This window comes from Orcinus orca, chromosome 3 (genome assembly GCF_937001465.1).
Source record: "Orcinus orca chromosome 3, mOrcOrc1.1, whole genome shotgun sequence".
Lineage (NCBI taxonomy): Eukaryota > Metazoa > Chordata > Mammalia > Artiodactyla > Delphinidae > Orcinus > Orcinus orca.
In genome coordinates, this window is record NC_064561.1 from 4226020 (window position 1) to 4249675 (window position 23656).

Genomic DNA, 23656 nt, shown 5'->3' on the forward strand with positions numbered 1-23656 from the left:
TGTTAATACCTTGATCCCCACATGAGCTCAGATGCAAGTGCAATGAAATCTTTGATTCTCCTGGAATGAGGTTCCGAGTCACCACGTTCTCACCTCCTCGTCTGCTATGCTAACCTGAACCTCCCTCTGAGCTTTTGCAGAAGCAAAGGGAATTAGATCGGGTGATGGCAAACTATATACAACTCGGGATGGTATCCAATTATCTTCTTCCTGATTTTTACCAGAAAATTAGGCTCACAGGTGGTGGGGTGATGGGTGACCATCAATTAAGCCGCTCAGAGAAGCTGGAGAGCAATAAACCTACTTTCTGAGTGGGAAGGCAATCTCCTTCTCCACAGCACCCAGCCTCTCCCTCTAGGAGGACACACGAGCCTGACGGAGACGGCAGTGAATGCGGCATAACGCATGCTTGGTTGTCTCCTACCCACTAGACAGTGGTCATGCTCCACCAGGAGCCACAGTGCGAATAGCAGGACGGCCTAGGAGAAAGCATCAAACCCTTCAGCAAGTGGCAACAATCAAGATTCTCTGAAGAATAACTCGGGTGGGGAAAAAACGCTGCACTGGCCACAGAGGTGGCAGCAAGGAGCCTTGCCCAAGCGTCCAGAGGCCCAGTTTCTGTCTGAAACACCTCCGACTCCCTACACTAAGGTGGACAGGAGCGGGGTGGCTCTTTCAACGTCAGGAGCAGCGCCCCGTCGCCCCGCTCCGGGCCGGGGGCCTTACCGCCCAACGTCGTAGGGCCTCCTGAGCACCGACCGGCGCTCCTGCTCGTAGCGCAACTGCTCCTGCTGGTGCCGCAGCTCCTCGCGCTCCCGCTGGATGCGCTCCTGCTCCTTCCGGCGCTCCCGCTCCACGCGCTCGCGCTCCCGTTCCAGCCGCTCCCGTTCCAGCCGCTCCCGCTCCAACCGCTGCCGCTGGCGCTCGAGCTGCAGGCGCTCCCGCTGCAGCCGAGCCTTCTCCTTCCCCTCGTGGAGGGCGTCGAGGCGCTGCTCCCTCTCACGCTGCTCACGCTCTCTGGGGGAACACAGGAAGGCCGCCCTGACTTCCCGACGTGGTGGCGCCCGGCCATCGAGACGTCGTCCTCCGAAGGAGTCTGGAACCTTCCAGCTCCCGGATGGGAACTGGCTCGCCCCGGGCCTGGCTGCCCCCTGCCAGCTACTAGGCGGCAGGCACTAACCAGCTCCCTAAGCTGCTCGATCGGCCAGAAACCCCAATCTCCACACTTTCCCTTTCTCCAAACAGCAAAGCTGTGGTGAGCTGGGAGGGAGGGGGTGATGACGAGCAGACACAGAGCCTCAGGTCCAGACCAGGAGGACCTGGCTCAAAGAGCACCAAAACAAAGCCATAGCTAAATAAAGGTCAGGAAAGTAAGCAAAGCAAAGGATAATTGCCACTCTGAAGCTGCTGGGCACAGAGAAAACCCTGGAGATACGGATGACAGTAGCTTTCCCTGAAGAGGGACAATCAACACTTTTTGTCACCCCTCCCCTCTACAAGGCTGTATTTTTTTTTTTTTGCGGTACGCGGGCCTCTCACTGTTGTGGCCTCTCCCGTTGCGGAGCACAGGCTCCGGACGCGCAGGCTCAGCGGCCATGGCTCACGGGCCCAGCCGCTCCATGGCATGTGGGATCTTCCCGGACTGGGGCACGAACCCGCGTCCCCTGCATCAGCAGGCGAACTCTCAACCACTGCGCCACCAGGGAAGCCCAAGGCTGTATTTTTAATAAGCACGTCATTTTGAAGGGACCTAAGAGGGGGTGGGGAAAGGAGAAGGCCAGTCACCAGCGAAGGGGACGGTGGTCTCATTTATCAGCCACCGCACACCAGGAGCTGAGCGGGGACTGGGGAAACCCGTTCTGCTCTCTTCACACCCTCCCACGGTGCCTGGGAAAGGTCCAAACCAAGGGCAAGCCAGCTGGAAGCAAAACATCTCCAAATGATCAAGAAATTTTTACTTGCTAAACCCCATATGCAGAGGCTGAAATCACACTGTTTTGGAAAAGCAAACTGGAGAAGTTTCTACATGATCTGCCTTAGCTCAAGAAAGTTTCCCAAACACTGCAGTATCACAACTTCACTGGGTGACGTTTAAGGGAAAATGACGAGGGAGCTCTAGACAACCTGGTGTGAAATGGCAGAAAGCGAAAATGGAAATGACAAGCCTGCTTCAACAAACCATCTCCTCAGCAAAGGAGCACAGAATCGCTGTGGGACCGCTGCTGCCTGAAAACGCCATGAAACGCAGACGTCTCAGGAGCAAAGATGTGAATCACAGCTCTAACAGGCCAGCCTGTTCCTGGGCTGCCATGTTGATCTAATTCACGTGGAAGGATTTGGCGGCAAAAACTGAGGCCTCAACCCTGGAGACCCTTCTACCAAAGCCACAGGCAGCGTGGGTCCGCTTGCTACCTGGTCCAGGGTGCAACTTCAGCCAGAGGAGATGCTGCTGAGCAGAAACGGGCTCTGATGAAATGTCACGGGACTACCATGGGCCAGTGTGAACGCCCCCGCCTTTCGCTCTCAGAGGAAACACACTAGGAGGCCAGTGAGCCACAGCCACACAGGCGACTCGCTTAGGAGGAAGAGCAACCCTCCCAAGAGGAGACCACGGACCCGCCGGCCTCGCTCGGCCCCCACTCACCGCCGCCTCTCTGTCTCTCGGATTTCCCGTTCCCGCTGCCTCTGGCGCTCTCGTTCCCTTTGCTCTTTGATTTTGTCAAAGGACAAGATGTCTCTCTTCTCTTTGCTTTCCGATTTGCGATCCTGACTCTTTGAGCTCTGTTTACCAAAATTGGTTTATTAATGTTAGGAAAATGCTGACAACAGATGCATGACGCAAGTGGAGTATGCACATCTGGACTAGACTAAGATCCTTCAATCCCACGTAGTTTACAGGGAGGCCCCAGCACAGGCCGCCTCACACCGCCATCTGAGTTACGCTGCTAGAGTCTTGCTTTCAAAGGGCATTAATGGCAGAGAAAAGGTGGGGTGAAACCTCAGCAGTTTTTCTGCAGCAGCAGAGCCAAGCGCTCTGCATTATCTAAAGCAAAACGAGGCTCCCCAGAGGCACAGGCCATGTGCACTCGATGCCCGCAGCGACCCCTTCGTTCACTGGGGAAGCTGTCGAAGCAGCTGTCTAGACAGACAGCTGGAGGAGGGGCTGCGTTTTTCACTTCTCAGCTATTGGCTCAGGCCTCAGGCATGTGGCCTCAAAAAAGAACCAACCAAAGGCACTTGAATGTAAAACAGCACTGCCAGTAAGGCAGAAAGTACCAGTGGGCAACTTCTATGCTCTTACATTTCTGGGAGAAGACAGGAAACAATGACAGCCAATACCCATTTCTGAGGCTCTCAAAGGCTGGGACTCCCAAACTGGCCACAAGCAGACTCTCCCAGAAGTTTTTACGTAGCTCAGAACCCAGGGCCTCCTGCAGACCCGCCACCTCAGAATCTCCAGGGAAGGGGGCCCTGGGAGACACTATTCAAAAGCTCCTCAGCTTATTTTCTTAATTCGCTCACTAAGGGGCAAAAACGTCAATGAAAGACAAAGCAATCCAAAAGAAAGATAGGCAAAGGAGGGGGACACAGAGGACACCCTCATTACAGGGACAGATCTGCAACCCAAAACATCGCCATTACCCTCAAGATGGGCAGAGTTGAGAGTCTGATCACACACACTGCAGACTGGAGTGAGGAAGGGCAGATGCCCTATGTTCCGAGGTACGGATGTGATCTTCTGGGGAGGCCAGCATGGCAGTGGAGGTGCCGAATCCGACTCCAAGTTCAAGCCTGGCCTCGGCCACTTCCTAGCAGCCCAGCACACGCTACACACTCAGTGAACCTAAGTATCCTCTATAACCTTTCTGAAGGGCACTCTGATAGTATCTATCACAATGAACAACATCCTGGCGGCTTTGGACCAACACTGCCAACAGGCGTGCACGCAAATGTTGCACTACAGCCATTTTCAATAGGGGATGTGGAAACAACCAAACGTCCGTCACCAGGGGACTGGTTAAAAATGATCAAGGTGCATCCGTAAGCTGAAATGATACGAGCTTTACAAGGAAAAGGACACACACCACCACCTGGATGGATTTCAGGGACATCACGCTGAGGGAAAAGGCCAATCTCAAGGTCACGGTTGCACGATTCCATTTATACACTTGCTCACAACGACAACATGCTGGTAATGTAAGACAGGTTAGAGGTTTCCCGGCGCTGGGGATGGGCTGGTGGGGTGGGTGTGACAATAAAGGGATACCAAGGAGGAGATCTTTGTGCTGATGGACTAGTTCTGCATCTGGACTGTGGTGATGGGACACAAATCTACACGGGTGACAAAATGTCCTAGCACTGTTCACACCCTCTATGCCACCCTCCTGGCTCTGTGACTGTGCTACACGGTTACACGAGATGGAGCCACTGGATGAAACCAGGTGACGGGTTCCTGGGCCTCAATTTCCTGTGAATCTGTAATTATTTCAAATTTTAAAAACATTTTTTTAAAAGTAGAAAAAGCAGAACTGTATGTCTCAATACACAAAGCTCTCCAAGACATCACATACAAAGAGGTGTACAGCAGCCAAGTTATGGGAAGACCCTTTCCCCATGGTGTTTCAGAGTGTAGACACATGTGCCGCATGTGTAATGCCCTTTGAGGGGAGCCCATGCAGAGCACAGGCTTCTGCTTCGCTTACCTTGTATCTTTCTATACTACATGTATGTTCTAATCAGGCCTGCGTTATTAGTTACTTTTTTAACATCAGAGTTATTTGGGTGGTAACATTATAGGCCTTTTTGGGTTTTCTTCTCTAGATTTCTCTGTATTTTATGATTTTCCTATAGCCCAGAGGAAAAACAGCATTAGGAACTGCTGCTTTATAGAACCCAAATGTTCATTTCAAAATTAAGTGTCAAGAACACAAAGTGTTCTTGGATGAATACTGTTAGCTCTGCACTCACTAACACAGCATTACTCTCCTCATTAACCTTTTAGTTAGAACCTTCAGCTGGATGCAGAGGGTTTTGTTTTCCAGAGTAGAAGCAGCAAAATGGACAAGCAACTAGCTTGTCCAGCAGCATGGCCCACAGAAGCGGTGGAGCTCATTCTCTGATAACATGGAAGACGGTTTTAGGGTGGACTCTACTTTTCTTTTTGGTTAATTTAATAGGAGACTAGAAAAACTAAAGAAAATAAATAAAGTACTATTAGATTAACCAAAGAGTAGAACCTGCCTTCCAACTTGACAAGCCCTGGGTCTTGCCCATTCCATCCAACTTGTGAATCAATTCTCCTTCTAGAAAACAGTATAACCTATAACCTAACAGGACCGGCAAAGGGTCAACACATTTATGGGGAGCAAACACAGTTAAGTATTGTTTTGAAATAAGTTTCAGAACCTAGTTCGTGCCTGTACATATACTCTAAATAGTTAATACGCCTTTTGAGTTCTTTTTCTTAACACTTCAAAGGTGAAACAACGTTGTTCTTATACTGCAAATCCGAGTGGTTGTTAAACCACCATTAGAACTAGCTAGACTTGAGAGGGCAGAAGCGATACTTACTCTCTCCTTTGACCTGCTTGTGGTTTTCACACTAATGACAGGCTCCCCTTTCGATTTATCCATCACAACTGTTCGTTCCATGCCTCTGCTTCCTTCAGGAGAAAACACAGCCACTTACGAAATCATGCTGACCCCCCCCAGCTCCTGACCGCAGGCAGCAGCCCCACCAACCGGGGGCTCTGGACACGCCCTCCAATGACTGCTGATAAGCTCTGGAGCCTCGGCGCCCCATCTCTCTCCCCTCTGTGATGTGAGGTCAGTGACGCCCACATGGCAACAGCAGGTCTGAGGTGGACGGGGCACCCCAACAGGCCTTTGCTCATCTGGAATGAAGTGGTGTGATCTGTTCACACCTTACGGCGTAAACGGGAATTAAACTGCATTCTGCAACGTGGGCACAAACACGTCCCACACTCAGGCCTCCTTCACCCCCACGCTAAACCCCAGTGGCTCCAGGGATCATGCACTTCGACGTGCATTCCTCCCACAGGTTCTGGAGAGCTCTGCAAAACCCAGGCCCCTGTGCTGAGTCAGACATGGCCTGCCAGCTCGGAGGGCCCCGCGAGACAGGTGGGCTCTCCTCATTCATCTACTGCAATAAAGGCTTCCAAACTGATTTTCCCCTCAATGAAATGGTAAGCAGGCTCTAACCACCGGAACAATTACTGATTTACGGAGATTTACAATACTGAAGGAACATTTTAAAAACACGGTGCTCTTGAGACTGCTGGTAAATTACTCCAAACACTTGAGATGTAACTTGTAATGTGCCGTACCAAATTCCAACGTTCCAGAGGGTTGGGTTGTTTCTGTTTTAAAGGGGGTGGAGGGCATGTGTGTGTGGGGGGGAGCGCACTGGTTTCACTTTTCCCCACAAAACTTTCTGTGGAGTCTCATGCAAACCTGAAGGTGCATTGCACAATAAACTTTTATAATGGGTATAGATGCTCTGAAGTTTTAGTTTTCTCTACATTTTTTTCTTTTTTTTTTTTTTTTTTTTACTTTATCTGATTTTAACACAAATGCAGGAAAAACTCGATGACATACGTGCAGAACTGCATGGAATTAGTCACAGGAACCAGGACACCTCGCTCCTGCAAATCCCACATTCTATTCTACCGGAGACTCAGGAAAAGCCAACACCCAGGTCACTGAGCCACCAATAAACACAGATCCCGACCAGAAAAACTACAGATTTCTGATGTTGTGGAGAAACCCCTTTTGGCCATTTCATCACCGGAGGCTGTCCTCTAAGAGCTTCCTGCACACAGAACAGCTCAGCAAAAGGCACCAAGCCTGCTGGGCCCTCACTCCATGCAACCCGCCTGCCGCCCTTGCCGCCTTTTCCCTTCTCGTGAACACTCCACAGACTCTCATCACCTGATCTGGTGACTCGGGACCGATTGGCTGCTCCTGGTTTCAGCTCATCTTCATCTTTTTCTTCCTTTTTAATGTTTTCAGGTTTTCTTTCCTCCTTCTTCTCCATCTTCTCTTCCTTCTTAATTACAGTTCTGTTTAGAAACATGGTGATCACACTTGAGGTCCTGAGATTCTCACAGGAGTAGCTCACACTCAGACTTCTACACAAAGCAAACCCGCCCGCTGCCAGTTGGAGGGAAAAAATTATTTGAAAACTGTGGTAATGATAATACCCTCTTTAGATACAGCCCCTTCCCACTTAAGTTACCTGCCACATCTAAAAACATGCCAGATGAAACTACAGGCTCGTGGGGTGTCTCCCCAAAATGCCAGATGTACCAGTGTGTAAACAGGCCCAGAAGCAGACATGAGAAACACTCCAATTATACAGGAAAGCTTGTTAAAAACTAACTTCAAATGTTTCATCTTGTATGTGTAGAATATTACTTTTAAGTTTTATAGGGAAAAACACTTTTTCCGAAAAGCAGGGTATAAAACAGAATGGAGGTACAGTACAAGGAGGGGCGGTGCCTGCTGCAGGAAGCCCTGGGCCCCCCACCCAGACCACCCCCCCCCACCGCACCTGGTAATTTCCGCACGCTTTGGGGGAGGCAAAATGGCACGTGAGGTGCCAGCAAATATGGAAACTGCTGGTGCCATTTCAACTGAAGGCAGTCTCATGCTAAGCAGTCAAACAAATCGTCGCTGCCATTCAAACGTGTCTCCCACATTCCCTACTGCTGCTTGTCCCCGGAGTTAAACTCCACACTTACAAAATGCCCATTGCGTGCCAGGGTCCAGGATGGGAAATCCAGGCCCTATGGGGTCCGCTAACAAGCACCACCTGCCCTCTCTTCCCACCACCCAGGCAGAGCTCGGGATGGCCGAGGAAACCTCTCCCAGATGCCCCTCAGCTCACACTTCCTCCCTCCTAAACTTCCACAGCATGACGCTTTAAAACTGTATCTATTTTGAGAAATATTCAATTTCAAAATGAAACAAAATAATAACTGATGGTGTCTATCAGAACTGAAAACTGTAAATGTTTGTAACATACTGCTTTCCCTTTACGACACAAAACACTCTGGACACAGCCACCCCTGTGACAGTCTCCATCCCTGTGACAGCCACCACCAGTGCCTTTACTGTCAATTGTGTGGCTCTACCTCTCCTGGCTTCACTCGCATATTCCCGTAACCATGATGCCCTACAGTGATGCTCTAGGTTTCTTAAGACTGACACAGTGAGACAGTCCTCGTGTGCTGCTCTACAATGCCTTTCACCGCATGCCCTGCCGGTTGGGCTGTGTGGACACACGCACAGATCTGGGTCCTTTTGACTGCTGAACCACAGCCCACTGTTATTTACCCGCTTCTCTTCTGACAGATTAGAGACTGCTTCCGCTCACCACCTGACTGCAAATAAACCCCAGAAACCATCTCTGACGTGCCTTTTCCACTGTTCCGGGGCAGCACCCTCTCCCTCCCAGTAGCCTTACAAAATGTCTTGAGAGGAGACCCTTCCTACTTGTTCTGGACTCCTAGACACAAATGGACTTCTTGATAACACTAATTAAGTTAAAAACCAATTTCTTTCTTTTCTTTTTTTGCTGCGCCATGCAGCTTATAGGATCTTAATTCCCCAACCAGGGTTTGAACCTGGGCCCTCGACAGTGAAAGCACAGAGTCCTAACCACTAGACTGCCAGGGAACTCCCTAAAAAGCAATTTCTAAAAAATATATACATAGGGAAAAAAAGACCAGAAAAATAGATACCAAAAGTGTCAGCCCTGGGTAGTGGGATTATGCTTGACATCTGTGTGTGCTTTCCAAATGGCAATTACATAAAAACTCATCCAAGACAAGCAACCTCTTTAGGAAAAGCTTCTCTATGTCACTTAAGCTGACTACCAAACCTAGAAATTCTTAAAAACGAAAGGTCAGGGACATCCCCAGTGGCGCAGTGGTTAAGAATCCCCCTGCCAATGCAGGGGACACAGGTTCGAGTCCTGGTCCAAGAAGATCCCACATGCCGCGGAGCAACTAAGCCCATGAGCCACAACTACTGAGCCTGTGCTCTAGAGCCTGTGAGCCATAACTACTGAGCCCACATGCCACAACTACTGAAGCCCACGCGCCTAGAGCCTGTGCTCCGCAATAAGAGAAGCCACCGCAATGAGAAACCCACACACCACAACAAAGGGTAGCCCCCGCTCTCCGCAACTGGAGAAAGCCCACGCAGCAACAAGACCCAATGCAGCCAAAAAAAAACCCCACAAAAGGTCAAATGAGGGTGTTCAATGAAGAAGAGAGTAAGATTAAAAACGAACTTTAAAACGCTCAGCCTCCTACACAAACCACTTGAAAGCAGTCTGGTTTCATTTTAAGCTCATCACCCAGTTAAGCAGCCCTGCGCTGGGGTAGCCACCCCCTGCTCGCCTCAGGCCCGGCGCTGCTCCTTTCTGAGCTGTCTCTCCTTCCACACAGAGCACAGACCTCACAGCCATTGTTCCAGGGGCTGCGGAAACCACACACGCTAACTAGTGATTACACCCTCTTCCTTTCCCCATAAACATATCTCACTTTTGTGATCAGAAAATCAACATATGAAATGCATCTCGAGGTGCTAAGAATACCAAGAACTCCCAAGAGCTCCCCATGTTCCCCCAGTACAGGTTTTTAGCACTACCAACAGGATGTGTCTCTTTGGAGAAGCTGCCAATAAAATTACGATCTCACCCCTAAATACAAAAAAGCTAATCTGACATGCATTTCTCCTGGGTTTACAAATTCCAATTTGGCTACAACGAAGATGGCTAAGTACATCTTTAAAAACCAAGTTTAGGGCTTCCCTGATGGCGCAGTGGTTGAGAGTCCGCCTGCCGATGCAGGGGACACGGGTTCGTGCCCCGGTCCGGGAAGATCCCACATGCCGCAGAGCGGCTAGGCCCGTGAGCCATGGCCGCTGAGCCTGCGCGTCCGGAGCCTGTGCTCCGCAACGGGAGAGGCCACAACAGTGAGAGGCCCGCATACCGCAGAAAACAAAAACAAAAACAAAAACCAAGTTTAACTTATGAATGTAATGCCCACAGTCATGTTTATTTAACTATAAATTTTCTTACGTTTAAAAAAAAAACAGAAAAACTGAATTACAGTGAGACTGACATTCTCAGCAAGATTCAATTTTTAGGGTGTGAGTGGACCTAGAAATGAAAATAACCTGTGCTGACAATACAAACTCAACATAAACTATGCATTCTGAGAATAGCACCCTGTCAGGCCCGTCAACAAAGTCTACCTTCTCAAAAAAGATAAACCTACAATTTTGATAAAAGTATCAATGGGAAATGCTTGCTTTTGAAAGATCTGTCCCTGTTTTCATCTTGATTAAAGATGCAAATCACCTCCTTTATAAAGGTAGTCTCTCAGACCTGTGGTTCCCAAACTATGGTGCCAAGGTACACCAGGATGGGTGAACTCACAACTGCCCTAGGATATTTTAAATTTCTGAGGGAAGCAAAGAAATACTATCTGCCAGACAACACGTCAACTACTAGCTTGTGGTCACTCGTTTCGATATTAGATCAGGCTACATTCCTTTGGATGAAACTGTCTTTGCAAAGCTGGGCTTCTGCAGTTGCTGTGATAAAATACAAGATGCACAAGGATCAATGTGGACCAGGAAATGATTCCAGGGTTTGAGAGGCCATGCAAGAGCTCAGAATGTCAAGAATGAAGTAAAAATACAGCTGACCCTTGAAAAGCATGGGGATTGGGGAGCCGACCCTCCACAGTCGAAAATCCACATGTAACTTCATAATCGGCTCTCCCTATCCGCGGTTCCACACCTGCAGGTTCAACCAACTCTGCACCTGTAGTACTGTAGTATTTACTCCTGAAAAAACTGCCCGTGTGAGCGGACCTGAGCAGTTCAAACCCGTGTTGTTCAAACATCTTTCAGTCTGTGTTATTTTTTCAACAGATTACTAACTTGCTTGGACATAAATACTAAGCGGCAGCAAGATGCCAAAAACCACCCAAGATGTAAATAAGGAGCTGGTGACCCTGTGGCTGCCACCTGCCCTCCTCTGAAGAGAAAGGTTTTAAAAAAGCACTTTACTTTTCAACTTTGATCTCCACAGAATGATGTCTGTCAACATTAGACAATTTTTCCTTCTTCACTTCACATTCTTTTCTGTCAGACAGCTTTTTCCCAGCAGGTTCGTTTTTGGCCTAAAATACAACACAGACAGAAACAGGTTAGGGACCAGGTCTTCTGGCCTGTGAGCTCTGAGTTACAGCAGCAAGAACAGCCTCACCTTCTCAACAGAGATCATTCTTCCATGAAGCTCAGTTCTGTGGAGATGGCTGATACACTTTGTGGCCTCATCGGACGTTGACATGGTAACAAACCCGTAGCATCGGGCCCCGGGACTGCGGGCATTGGTCACCACTTTGGCTCCAACAACCTTTGTGAGAAAAGGGTACTCTTATTTTCTCATGCAAATAACCACATTACGTATCAAGAACTGCTAGCAGTTAACTGATCATCAGAATCATTTCCACTTGTTTTTACTGCTCTGGAAATTGTTGTTCTTCGTAACAAGTTATTAAAGTGATTCCAATAAATCCTGACCTATCAAAATACAACTGCTTCTAAGATTAGCCCTCACAGTGACAAAATACAAACAAGAAAAGCTAAAGACAGACTTCATTAACCACGACCTGTTAATTAATCAAAAGTCCTTCCCACTCAGACCTTTTTCTCCAATTCGACTGTTCCCATGGAAAGCTACGGGGATGCTGACTCAGAAATGCACCCCAATTCGTGCACGTCCGGGCTGAGAACAGCTCTGATGTGATGCAGAGAGGGCTTCCGCTTCCAGCCAGGACAGAGTACCAAGCAGTTACCCTCCTGCCGCCTGAAACTAAAAACCCGGAGGAAATGTGGGCAACAAGGGTTTTCAGACACTGGACAGCAGGCCGCATAGGATGGTGACCCCTGCAAGGGGGTAATGCCCAAGGGGTGTCTCCTATGACTGCCCTGGCACACCACCTAGTAGTTCCAGCCAGCAACAGGGAGGAGGGAGTGAGGGGCAGCATCCCTGAACAGACAGAGCTCAGAGTCAGAGGAGATGAAGGCAGCAAGCAATCAGAATACCACAGAGGAGAGGGCTGCCCACAACCGTGCACTTGTGTGAGGTGACCACCCAGGCTAGACAGACACCCACCAGTAACGGGCAGAGGGAACAATCCCCTGGGCTCACTCAGGACCATAAACGGTTCACTGTTACCAGAGTGACCCCACCAGCCAGAGTGGAAGAGCCTGTAATTCCCGGGGACATTAGGCCGAGTACTCAGGAGTGGACAAAGCTGGCCAGGGTTAAAGGCTGCCCTAGCCTGACTGGTGAAGCCTAACAACAAGCCTCAGAAGGAGCAAGTGACTGAACTGTGACCCAGCAAACGCGCAAAGACATTTATGGGGACACAGGAAGGACCAGCACCCAACAAGGTGAAAGTTATCACGTGGCATCAAAGACAACGAGGCTAGCTAGCCAAGGAGCAGGAAAACAGGGCTCTAGCACAGAAAAGGACAAAGTCAATAGAAATGTCACAATGACAGAACTAGTGAACAAGGAGGGCCGTATCCTGTACATTCCAGAAGGCAGAGCAACAACTGAGCACGTCAGGTAAGCACATGGAAGATGTTTAAAAATACCCAAACCGAATTTCTGAAAAAGACTACACCAGATGGGCCTGAGGACAGACAAGACAAAAGAAAAAATTAGGGAACTTGAAGAGGTAGTAAGAAAAACCATTTGAAATGAAACTAAGAAAAAACAAAAACGAACCAGAGCAACAGCAATATGTCCTCATGGGCACGGAGCACAGGAAAAAAACTTCGCCAACGAGACCAAAGCGCAGCAGCAGCAAACTTAACTGGTGGTAAAGAGAAATCGTGAAGGCAGCCAGAGGAAGACAAGACGCACGGACACTAAGGAGCAAAGGTGAGAATGACAGCCGGCTGGCTGGAGAGGACACAAGCGAGAAGGAGCAGAGTGGCTGTGCCACCTGGAGGAGAGCAGCCAACCTTGAATTCTATACCCAGCAAGACAAAGGCAAAGCAACAGCTTTCTCAGGCATGCATATGCCATGAGAATTCACCGTCCACAATGCTGCACTACAAGACATGTTTAAGGAGGAAGGAAAACAATACCCAGGGAGAACGTGGACAAACAAAAAGGAAGAAAAGAGCACCCCAAAATGGTAAATACACATGAGTAACTAAAAACCCACTTTTCTTTAAAAACAACTCACCAAAAAAAAGCCAATAATGCACCGTGTGCTTTATTAAATAGAAGTAAAACGTAAGATAACGTCACAAAGCCTGGAGGAGAAAATGGCAGTGCACTGCTGTAAGGCTCTCATACTACTTGGGAACTGGTATAATGAAGTCACTGGGAGATAGACTGTGATAAATCAAATAACACCTCGAGACAAACGAACCTGGAAATACAACACACCAAAATTTATGAGATGCAGCAAAAGCAATCTAAGGGGAAAGTTCACAGAAATAAATGCCTACATCAAGAAACAAGAAAAATCTCCAATAAACAACCCAAGTTTACACCTCAAGGAACTAAAATAGAAACTAGTTACATATACTAGATATAGCTAGTAAGGCACAAATCATAAAAAAAACTATGCAATGCAAAATCAAGCAGATAAACAGGGACTTCCCTGGCAGTCCAGTGGTTAAGACTTCGCCTTCCAGGGACTCCCCTGCTGGCTCCGTGGTTAAGAATCCACCTGCCAACGCCGGGGACACAGATTTGATTGCTGGTCTGAGAAGATCCCACAAGCTGCGGAGCAACTAAGCCCGCGTGCTGCAACTACTGAAGCCTGCGCACCTAGAGCCTGTGCTCTGCAACAAGAGAAGCCACCACAATAAGCCCACACACCACAATGAAGAGTAGCCCCCACTTGCCACAACTAGAGAAAAGCCCACGCGCAGCAACGAAGACCCAACACAGCCAAAAATAAATTTAAAAACACCTAAAAATTTTAAAATGTTTTAAAAACAGACTTCACCTTCCAAATCGGGGGTGTGGGTTCGATCCCTGGTCAGGGAGCTAAAATCCCACATGCCTCGCAGCCAAAAAACCAAAACATAAAACAGAAACAATACAGTAACAAATTCAATGAAGACTTTAAAAATGGTCCATATCAAAAAGAAAAAAGCAATCAGGTACAAGGAATCCAAGAAGAAACAGGACATATACAAAACACAGAGCAAGAGCACAGATTTAAACCCTACCATACCAGTGCTTCCGTTAAGTGCAAACGTTCCCAGAGGACATTCAAAGACGTGAGGATTGGGATATACAAAAAGCCTGAGGCACAGGAGCCATGGCTTCTGGCTGTGACCTCCTCTGAACTCAGTGGGTCAACGTGAACAAGTGCTCTCCTCTCTCTGGACCTCAGTGTACCCAACTGTGAGATGGTGAGGGGGATACATGCTCCCTAGGATCCCTGCAGACTTTGACATTTTCACTTCTGCCTGAAGAAAGCCCCGATCTGTCCAAAGCATCCCATACAGGGCCAGAGCCTCTGCTGAGATGGATATAGATGTCAGTTCGCATATCAGAGACGAAGCTTTGCCTTCTTCCCTCTCCTCAATGAGAGGGCTGAGCTAATCATGGGGTCATTTGACCTTTCCATCAAACATTATCCTTATAAGGGCATCACTTCCGATGACAGATAAACCTAAGTGAGAGCAGATACCACAAAAAGCTCCCATGTTCCTGTCTGTGCCCTTTCCCTGCTTCCCATCCCCTACTATCAAGCTCCTCACAGAAGCCTTTGTCTGCTCATCCACTTCCAGAGCCTTGCCCCGCTGCGGGGCCTTCCTAGGTCCTGTTGCTCTGGTCCAGAGCTGAGCTCCGAGGGCCAGGCAAACTAATCACGCAGCCCTTGGCCTAAATGTCACTTCCTCAGCGACGACTGCTGAACCTACTTCCCAAATCTAAATCAGGCCTTCCTACCACACACTGATGGCACACTGTAACCTTCAATATACTTATCATAACACGTTATGTATTTATTTCTTAAGCGATCTTCCACCAATGTAAGATCTATGATGTCAATACCCTTGTATCTGTTTGCTTTGGCTTTACAATCAGTGCCTGATTCTAAATAAGTGAGTAAATAGGTTAGGGCTTAATAGTGTTCTACACCCTTTGGAATGCTTCTTCTGGGTCCTGTCTGCTCATTCCCTAATCCCTTCACTAACACTTAATTGGGGAACAAGGACCTGAGCCAAGGAATGACCTGGGCAGCCAGGATGACACAGATGCCAAACCTCTGCCTGGAATCCCTGCAACCTGCTGCCGCTGAGCGGTACCTCCCCTACTTCTCTCCCGAGGGTCACTCCCCACAGGCCCCCAGCAGGCCAGGGCAGTCGTTACGGCTTCTGATAAGACTATTTCACTACCTAGTTCCAAGACAACAGGATCATTCTTAAATGTTCCTCAGAAGGCTTCTGAACTGTATTACTTTCCTCCTGCTCCCGTGACCAATATATCAGTTGATATATTTAAAAAAAAATTTTTTAATTAACTTTATTTTTTTTTAATTTTTGGTCACGTGGCTTGTGGGATCTTAGTTCCCCAACCAGGGATCAAACCCACGCCCCCGGCAGTGAAAGCGGTGGAGTCCTAACCACTGGACCGCCAGGGAAGTCCCCAGTTGATTCATTTTTAAGCCACTGTCCTGTTCCAATTCTCAAACTATATACTTTAAATGGTAGACGATACATGGAGACCAACTCTTCACTTACCGTTAAGGGAATAAACCTCATCATGCCAGCTTCAAGTTTTGTACTGGCTAAAAGATAGTTTGTTCAAGAGAAGTTGGAAGCACAGCAGGGACATGTAGACTGTAGCTTTTACATACCTTCTCTGAGCAGCGTTCTACAAGCTGTCTACTCTGCCTGCCATCCACTCTCAACCAGGAAACAAGGCTTACTACCCACCACTGGCTGGGTCCCCCACCTTGGAGTTTTGGTTCTTGTTTGTTTTCCCCCAACCAGAAACAAGAACCAATACAATTAACAGCGAGTATGAAGTTTCTAAACTCTTAGATTTATTATATTTTAATGCCGAATCAAGGCACAATGACAGAAAGTCAAAGGGAGTGTACCTTTCCGTATTTGCTGAAAAGGTTCTTCAGATCTGTCGCTCGAGTTGTGGAAGACAGTCCACTGACCCACAGATTCCTTCCAGAACTACTGCTGATTCGACCTGAAGCAGGAGGGAGATGATTATGCTTTACCTCAAGGCATAACAGTAAGCTCGACCACTCCTCCTAAGATGTAGCCCTCTCTTAAACCCTGATTAAATCCAGTCTCGACTCCTCTAAGTCAAGAATTTAATTACCGCCAACAAACTGGACAGAAGACGAAAAATCTGGATCACAGACACTGAGTTTTCTTACTCGAGGAATCATCACGTCTTGTCAGTTACAAACTGAAATGGCTTCAATGATCAGCTCTCAACCAAGATAGCATTTTCTAAAATTCTATTATTCCATAGGTGGACCTGTCCTGTAATAGGACTTTAACTATTCCATAAGCAATAATCACAACAAAGGCATAAAATACAGAAGCTCATCAACATTTAAAACTAGTCTCTCAAGATACCATTAGATGATTAATTCCAGTAATCCATAATAAAACCAACTACTGTATCCAAACTGTGGATACTTGCAGGCCCCTCCCTCCCAAAATAAGGGATCCGTAGATGGCTCCCTGCCATGTAAATTAAATCATACCTTTTTCATCTTTAATGATTGGCTTTATATCTTTTTCTTCCTTAAAAGAGCTAGAGACAAAAGTTAATGTTACTCGTACAGGAATAAAATGAAAGACAACTAAATCAAAGTATGATATGTGCTAAAACTGAATACCTACCAGAAAATTACTCTGAAATAAAATTTTAACAGCACCTTTACAAGCTTATATTGGAAATCTGACCCCCCAAATACAATGGCAGATTCTTAAAAGTCAATTCGATTTAGCTGAAGATAACACTTAACAATTTAAGAGCACAACCAGAGTAGGTTGAGAAAAACAAAAGGAATTGAAATCACCCATTAAAAATACACAAAGAGAAATAAAACTTTAGAAGTAAACTACAATTGCATCAGTCTGGCTGGCCAATTGCAGAAACAACAGCTTATGTGTGTCATTAAACGACCAATGAAAAGGAGATAGCGTCTGGTCTAAAACTGAGAAAAAACAAACCTCATTTTCTGATCAGCGCCCTCACTGGCTGAGGACTCTTTAGGAGCCGGAGGGACTTCATTACAAGCTTCAAAAGCAAACTTCTTCACGTCTTCTTTGCTATCCCTGGGGTCTGGGCTTGAGGCTTCCGGGGGCGCTTCCGAGGCCTCCTCGCTACAGGCTTCCGTGTGCTCTGAGGCTTTACTACTCTGCTCAACTGGCTTCTCTAGCCCTACAGGCTCACAGTCCGTCCTCTCGCCATCGCCTGTCTGCTCCACGGGCTCCCTTTTCACTACCGCTAACAGGGTGTCTGCCTTGCTCGACTGAGCTTGTGCTGTTGACTCGCTGGCCAAATCTAAATCACCCTCCTCCGGATGGGCGCTGTCAAAAAGGTCCTCTTCCTCCGCAAGCTTTCTGTCTGGCCCCACGCTACTTGTTTCCTGTGCAAATGGCTGCTCCAGCTCGGAACCTTCTTCTTTTACTGGCTCAGATTTACAAGTTTCCCCCAAAATGTCGAGTATTTTCTCATTTTCTACGGATTTAACAGGAATAGAATGGCACAAGGTTTAATTACCAGGGAAATAAAGCAATCACAAATGTGGAACTGGCACGGCTGCCACACTAACACGAAGAGAACTGCTAGCTACACAGAGATTGGAAAACCCGCGGGTACACAAAGTTACACTGGTTACACTACCTGCGCTCCAACCGCCTGCGAGAGCAAGCCTCTACGCTACATGGAAGAGAAAAGGCCCCACAGGTTTAAACACCTACAACCGTGTGGCTGCTTCTCGACAGTCTTCATGCTTCTGTTCAAGTCTGGGTCTTCGACTTATTTTTCCAATGTCCAAGGTGTTCAATCGAACGCAACCACCATTCAAGGACAGCTCAATTTCCAAATTTCTTTGAAATTCTTTGAACGGAACAGTCCAACAGGAAAACCAGAAACTTCTGCCGGCAGGAGATAAACGCAGTCCGGAAGGGGAACAACACGTTGGAAATTTTCATGAAGAAAACTGTTTCCTCTTCTGGAATCCAGTCACTTCTCAGGCTATAAGTGCCCTGACCACCGCTTTATCCTGCCTTAACTGCATTAATCAAAATGACTGCAGCAAATATCACAAGATCTGTTTCATGTGTAGAAACACATGGAAGAATCGTGGGGTTGGGGGGAATTACTTAAATGCCACTGTACGTGGTTAGAGAGATGAAAGTAATCACTACATCTCACCAAATGTATTTGACCTCCAGAAACCAGAACGGTACTTCCACAGATCTGGTGATATGAATGGGTTTCCAATCTCTGATCCTTGTACGATCTGGATTGTCCACCATTAAAATAATTTACAACACCATAAACAACTTAAAATATATAGACAGCTTAAAAAATACAGTGGAAAAACTTTCAAACCATAACTGTTGTGTCTCTCTTATCAGTACCTGGCTCCAATAGAGGTTCTTCAATATCCTATTGAAAAGGAAAGACAAAGAAAATCCACAAAGCACTTTAAAAATCGGACAGATTCCCCTAGCAGATACAACTTTCAATCAAGTATGAATAAATGCTTGTTCCAAACAAGTTTCTCCACTCAAAACAAAGTATTCCATTCTACAATAATTCAATGACAAGTTCACTGTGTTGGTTTCTCCCCAGCAAAAGCAGACAGGTAGCAATAATATTAGCCCATCCCATTCCCCCCTTGGAGTTGGGCTCTGCAGCTGGCAACGACTCCCATGGTCCAGGCAGAGGTCACACACATGGCGGCTGCTTTACACATCACACCGGATTTGAAAAAAATGTATTTCTCCCAACGCAGAACTGTATCAACGAAAGACTTCTCCACCCTGCTGAACACCTCTCCCTAACTCCCCCTGGACAGAAGACAAAGGCTCCTGGACACTGGCAGTCAGACCCACCTGTCTCTGCAGCCCCACCCCCGCCCTGCGTTCTCCATCCCTACAACGCACCACCCCCTCCTGCCCCAGAGTCTTCTTCCCCTTCACCTGGCTACCTCGACTGGCCTGTCAGACCTCAATTTGAACACAAAGGACTTCCTCTGGGAAGCCCTCTCATGGTTTTGTAACTCAATCACCCAAACTTCTACTTTCTAGTTACACTCACTGGTCATAAACACCACGCCCACTAGGCTGCAAACCCTGACACTGACAATTTGGCTCAACCTCTTATCTCCACCCAGCTCAGGACCGATGCTCAATGAATTGTTCACACACCCACACCCACACCCTTTTCGACTATGGAAAATTAACCACTCATGTCAGCTTTCCAGCCACAGAACCAGGTAGTAACCTACCGGAGGCACTTTGAAGTCCAATGATGAAGCATCCAAAGTGTTCTCAAAGCCCTCCCCGTCTACCTGAAAGACAAAATGCAAGACTACTTTGTAGAGACAGAATTATGAATGCCAAGGCCTACACCTCACCAGTTTCCAGGCCACCTACACATCTATTTCCTGCACAATGCCTACCGCCATCTGCAAGCCCACTGCTGAATCACAGCAGCCCCCCTTACCCACAAGGGATATGCTCCCAAAGCCCCAATAGATGTCTAAAACTTCAGCCAGCGCCAGACCCCACATACACTGTGTTTTTTCCTACACTGGCAGGCAGGTAACATATATAGCATGGATAACTGGACAAAGGGATAATTCCCGTCCCGGCAGGATGGCGCAAGGTTTCGCACGCTACTCAGAACGGTATGCGATTAAAAACTTAGGAATTGTTTATTTCATTTAATATTTTTAGACCCGGTTGACTGTGGGTAACTGAAACCTCAGAAAGCAAATCCATGGGTAAGTGTGTGGGGGGGGTTACAGTATTCAGTTTATCACCTGCCTCCCGGCCCCCAGGCCCACTCCAGGACTAGGTGGTACCAGCAACTCTGACAGAGGCTCACAGAGGGCTGGCGCTCTGTCCACACTGGCCAAATGAATGAATGAGCAAATTCATTTCCCAGGCGGTTTCCACACACTGGTGGTCAGCATACACCACCCACCCACAGAATTTCCAAAGCTGAACTCAAAAGGAAAATGAACTTTTGCACTCCTCCGATTTCACTTGGTAGTGATGCTTTTCAAATAACAATAGGGAATTCCCTGGCAGTCCAGTGGTTAGGACTCCACACTTTCAGTGCCAAGGGCACGGGTTTGATCCCTGGTCAGGGAACTAAGATCCCGCAAACCACGCAGCTTGGCCAAAAAAAAAAAAAAAAAAAAGATAAAATAACAATAACTGGGCACTTTCTTCTAGAGTACTTTGTATAAAACAAACATTTAACTTGACTGTTTTCTCTTTTTATTATCTACTCTACAAAAAAAACCTGGTATCCTAAAGGTTATTAAGTTAGAAAACCTTTTAACTTTTTAAGTGAAATATAAAAATACTCCTCCCCACGTACTTTTCTCTTTTTCTGGGTTTGGATGTTTCCATTAACCAAGAAGTTAGAAGCCAAGTCCATTCTATGGAAATAATTCACACACAACAGAATCTCACTGAGAGGACAAATCAAAGCTCACTGCCTAGCCTAGGCTGAGCTGTGGTGATAACGTGAAATTTGTGACTTTTGACCTTTAAGGTTTAAAGTTCAGTCCTACAAGGGCACTTTTCCTTCCAATTTAAAGCTAGAATGCCTTAAATAAAACCAAACTAAGATGGCTGGGCACGCCAAGGTGGTGAGATTAAACTGGCAATAAGTTCTAGGAGGGCTACGAGAGAGCTCTATGGCAACAGATGACAAGTGAGAAGCTGGGAAAGCGACACCGGCAACAGAATTAAAGCCCTCCCTTATACACAAGAAGTTAATAGTGGATTCCTTTAATTGGAGGGGTTATTCTGGGGGGACAAATACTTTTCTTCACTGTATTTCACATCTTTTAATATAACTGTCTAAATTTATATATGGAATACATCTTTAAAATATCAACAGGATTATCTGGATGGCGAGATTATGAACTGTTTTTTTCTTACCTTTCTATAGTTTTTTTTAAACCTTTTTTCTTTTTAAGGAAAATACTTTTTATCAACAGTGTCAACCTCTCATTCTATAACTTATGCTAAGAGAAGTGTCTCCTACCCAATTATAAAAATATCCTCCAACATACAGAAAAGTTATCCGTTAATTAACATCTGACCTATGTGGAGTTTAAATGGATATAATTTACCTCAAGGTTTAGACACCGAATTAAGTGTTTGTTTATGGTGACTGGTGATTTAGCTGCGTGCTCTGGCTCTGACAAAGAGCACATAAGCAGCGAGGAGCCCCAGGGCTGCAGCGCGCTGTACTGCATCTGCGTTACCTACAGAGTGTCCTGTGAACTGAGCTGGGAGCTCCCTCAGCTGCACAGCCACGTAGTCTTTGCTCTCGCATAGGGACTCGAGAATGCTGTCAGCGCCATCCTCCCCGAAGTCTGGAGCACCGCTATTCTCGACTTCGGTTTCTTCTAACACGTTAACGTCCATCATGTCAATATTCTGCAAACTCTCCAAACTTGCTTCCATGTCCTCCTGTAATGAGGAACGAAAGGTGTCAGCGACCAGGTGGACCAGAATGCGGAGCTCCTGCCGCCATCTCAGCTGTGATGCCACATACCTGCCCGTCTCTGGAATCTTCTTCCAGGCCATTGTCTTCTGTGCCTTCCTCCTCCGTCTTTTGTCCTAATTACAGAATAATTTTTCAATCAGACAACATTCAGGTTCTGGCCTCATAATTAGTTTATGCAGGATGACACAGCTCAATCTTGGTGAGAACATGTTATAGGGAAGCTAAATGTGCCTGTTCTTCTATCATGTATAGTTCTGTCTCAACTGGAACATAAAAATCTAGGATTTCTGTAACACTATCAAAGTATTTTGACTTTGCACAAAATATTCAAAAGCTTCAAAAGATTTCAAAACCACTCCAAACTAAGACTAACATCCCTAAAGAAAAATGAGCAAAGGATAAACATAGGCATTTCCCAATGAGTAAATTAAAAAATGTAATGTCCATATAGCACCCAAAGAACTGCAACCTAAGAGAGCGAGCCCAACGACGGACCTGCTGGTTCCCCTTCCCTCCACCCACTGTAAGCAGGCCCCCTGCCTTCCGTCATTCTTCAGCCCAGGAACTCTTTTTTTGCTCAAGGCAAAAAGGCAAAGGCTACCATAAAGTCAATTTTCACCCTGAGTTCTGTGAACGCAAAGGGACTACTGAGAGTTATGTTAGGTATTCTTAATGGGGCTGGAAGGGAAGGAGAGTGGAAACTTCTAGACTCAGAAAGGTAAAATCTTTGGGCTCCCTATGTAACAACAGCCTTAAAAATATACATACCTTTATCCTGGAATTCCCCTTAGGATGTGCACTAAAATGTCTGACAAGGAATTCAAAACAAAGGTTACTTATTCTATGGAGTGCATACAGACTAAATATCCCAAAGGGAAGCAAATTACGGTATGTTATGCTCAAATGTGGGATGCCAGTATGGGGAGTCAGGGCAGGCGTGGGCTGTAGTGCGGCGATGTTTGAAGACATTTTGGTGTTATGACTGGCAGTGCTACTAGCATGTAGTGGACAGGGGCCAGGGATGCTGTGCAGCACACGGTAACACACAGGACAGCACCCTACCACAAAGCACTCAATTCAAATTGCCAACAGTGCCGAGTCTGCAAAACCCTGTGGCATACCACACACTTTGCAACTTGAAAAAGAAAAAATTATGCCTTTAAAGACCATTTAATGATATGGAAAAATGTCCACGAAGTTACCACATAGATCTACTCATTAAAATGCACGTGGATATTTTATACACGCAAGTGTGAAGACGCAGTGGTAGAACATACAAATGGATATGGCTAAGGCAATCCATCAACTGCGGTTAAAACACTGAGCAGTAAGAGCTACTTTCATTTTCACTTCTATAATTTTTTAAAAAGAGAAAATTAAACGCAAGAAACCTCAATCTTTATTTTATTGAAGTTTAGTTGATTTATTGATTTTGCTGTAACAGCAAAGTGATTCAGTTATACATATACCTTCTTTTTCATATTCTTTTCCATTATGGTTTATCACAGGACATTGCATACAGCTCCCTGGGCTATACGTTAGGACCTGTTGTTCATCCATCCTGTATATAATACACTGCATCTGTTAACCCCAAACTCCCATTCCATCCCTCCCCTAACCTCCCCCGCCCCCCAACCACAAGTCTGTTCTCTCTGTGAGTCTGAAGAAACCTCAATCTTTGATTAAAGATGCCAACTGCAATGTCTACACTTGTTATCTCGTTTGCCATTATCAGTGATTACTCAAAAAATATAGTTTTATTACACGTTGGGCACCGTGCTCTTCGCATTATTTAATACTCCCCACAATGCTAGCAGGTTTATTATC

The 23656-nt window shown here is 46.6% G+C and overlaps 1 protein-coding gene across 7 annotated transcripts in view; it reads right to left on the reverse strand.

The window, feature by feature from the left end:
• SAFB2 (scaffold attachment factor B2) overlaps positions 1–23656 on the reverse strand; it is a 41247-nt gene that overhangs the window by 13610 nt on the left and 3981 nt on the right. For 6 of the 7 annotated variants that reach the window (XR_007476344.1, XR_007476342.1, XR_007476341.1 and 3 more), the window contains exons 3-15: positions 21878–21942; positions 21585–21792; positions 19584–19642; positions 18712–18739; positions 17293–17803; positions 16821–16870; positions 16191–16291; positions 11309–11458; positions 11110–11222; positions 6952–7082; positions 5572–5663; positions 2645–2781; positions 727–1017 (exon numbers count right to left, since the gene is read on the reverse strand). Coding sequence is in view for 4 of the 7 variants with exons in the window: in XM_049707564.1 (XP_049563521.1) it covers positions 727–1017; positions 2645–2781; positions 5572–5663; positions 6952–7082; positions 11110–11222; positions 11309–11458; positions 16191–16291; positions 16821–16870; positions 17293–17803; positions 18712–18739; positions 19584–19642; positions 21585–21792; positions 21878–21942 (1936 nt within the window). In the remaining 3 variants the exon portion in view is untranslated. The remainder of the gene's footprint in view (positions 1–726; positions 1018–2644; positions 2782–5571; positions 5664–6951; positions 7083–11109; positions 11223–11308; positions 11459–16190; positions 16292–16820; positions 16871–17292; positions 17804–18711; positions 18740–19583; positions 19643–21584; positions 21793–21877; positions 21943–23656) is intronic. The other variant, XM_049707565.1, reaches the window with a different exon arrangement.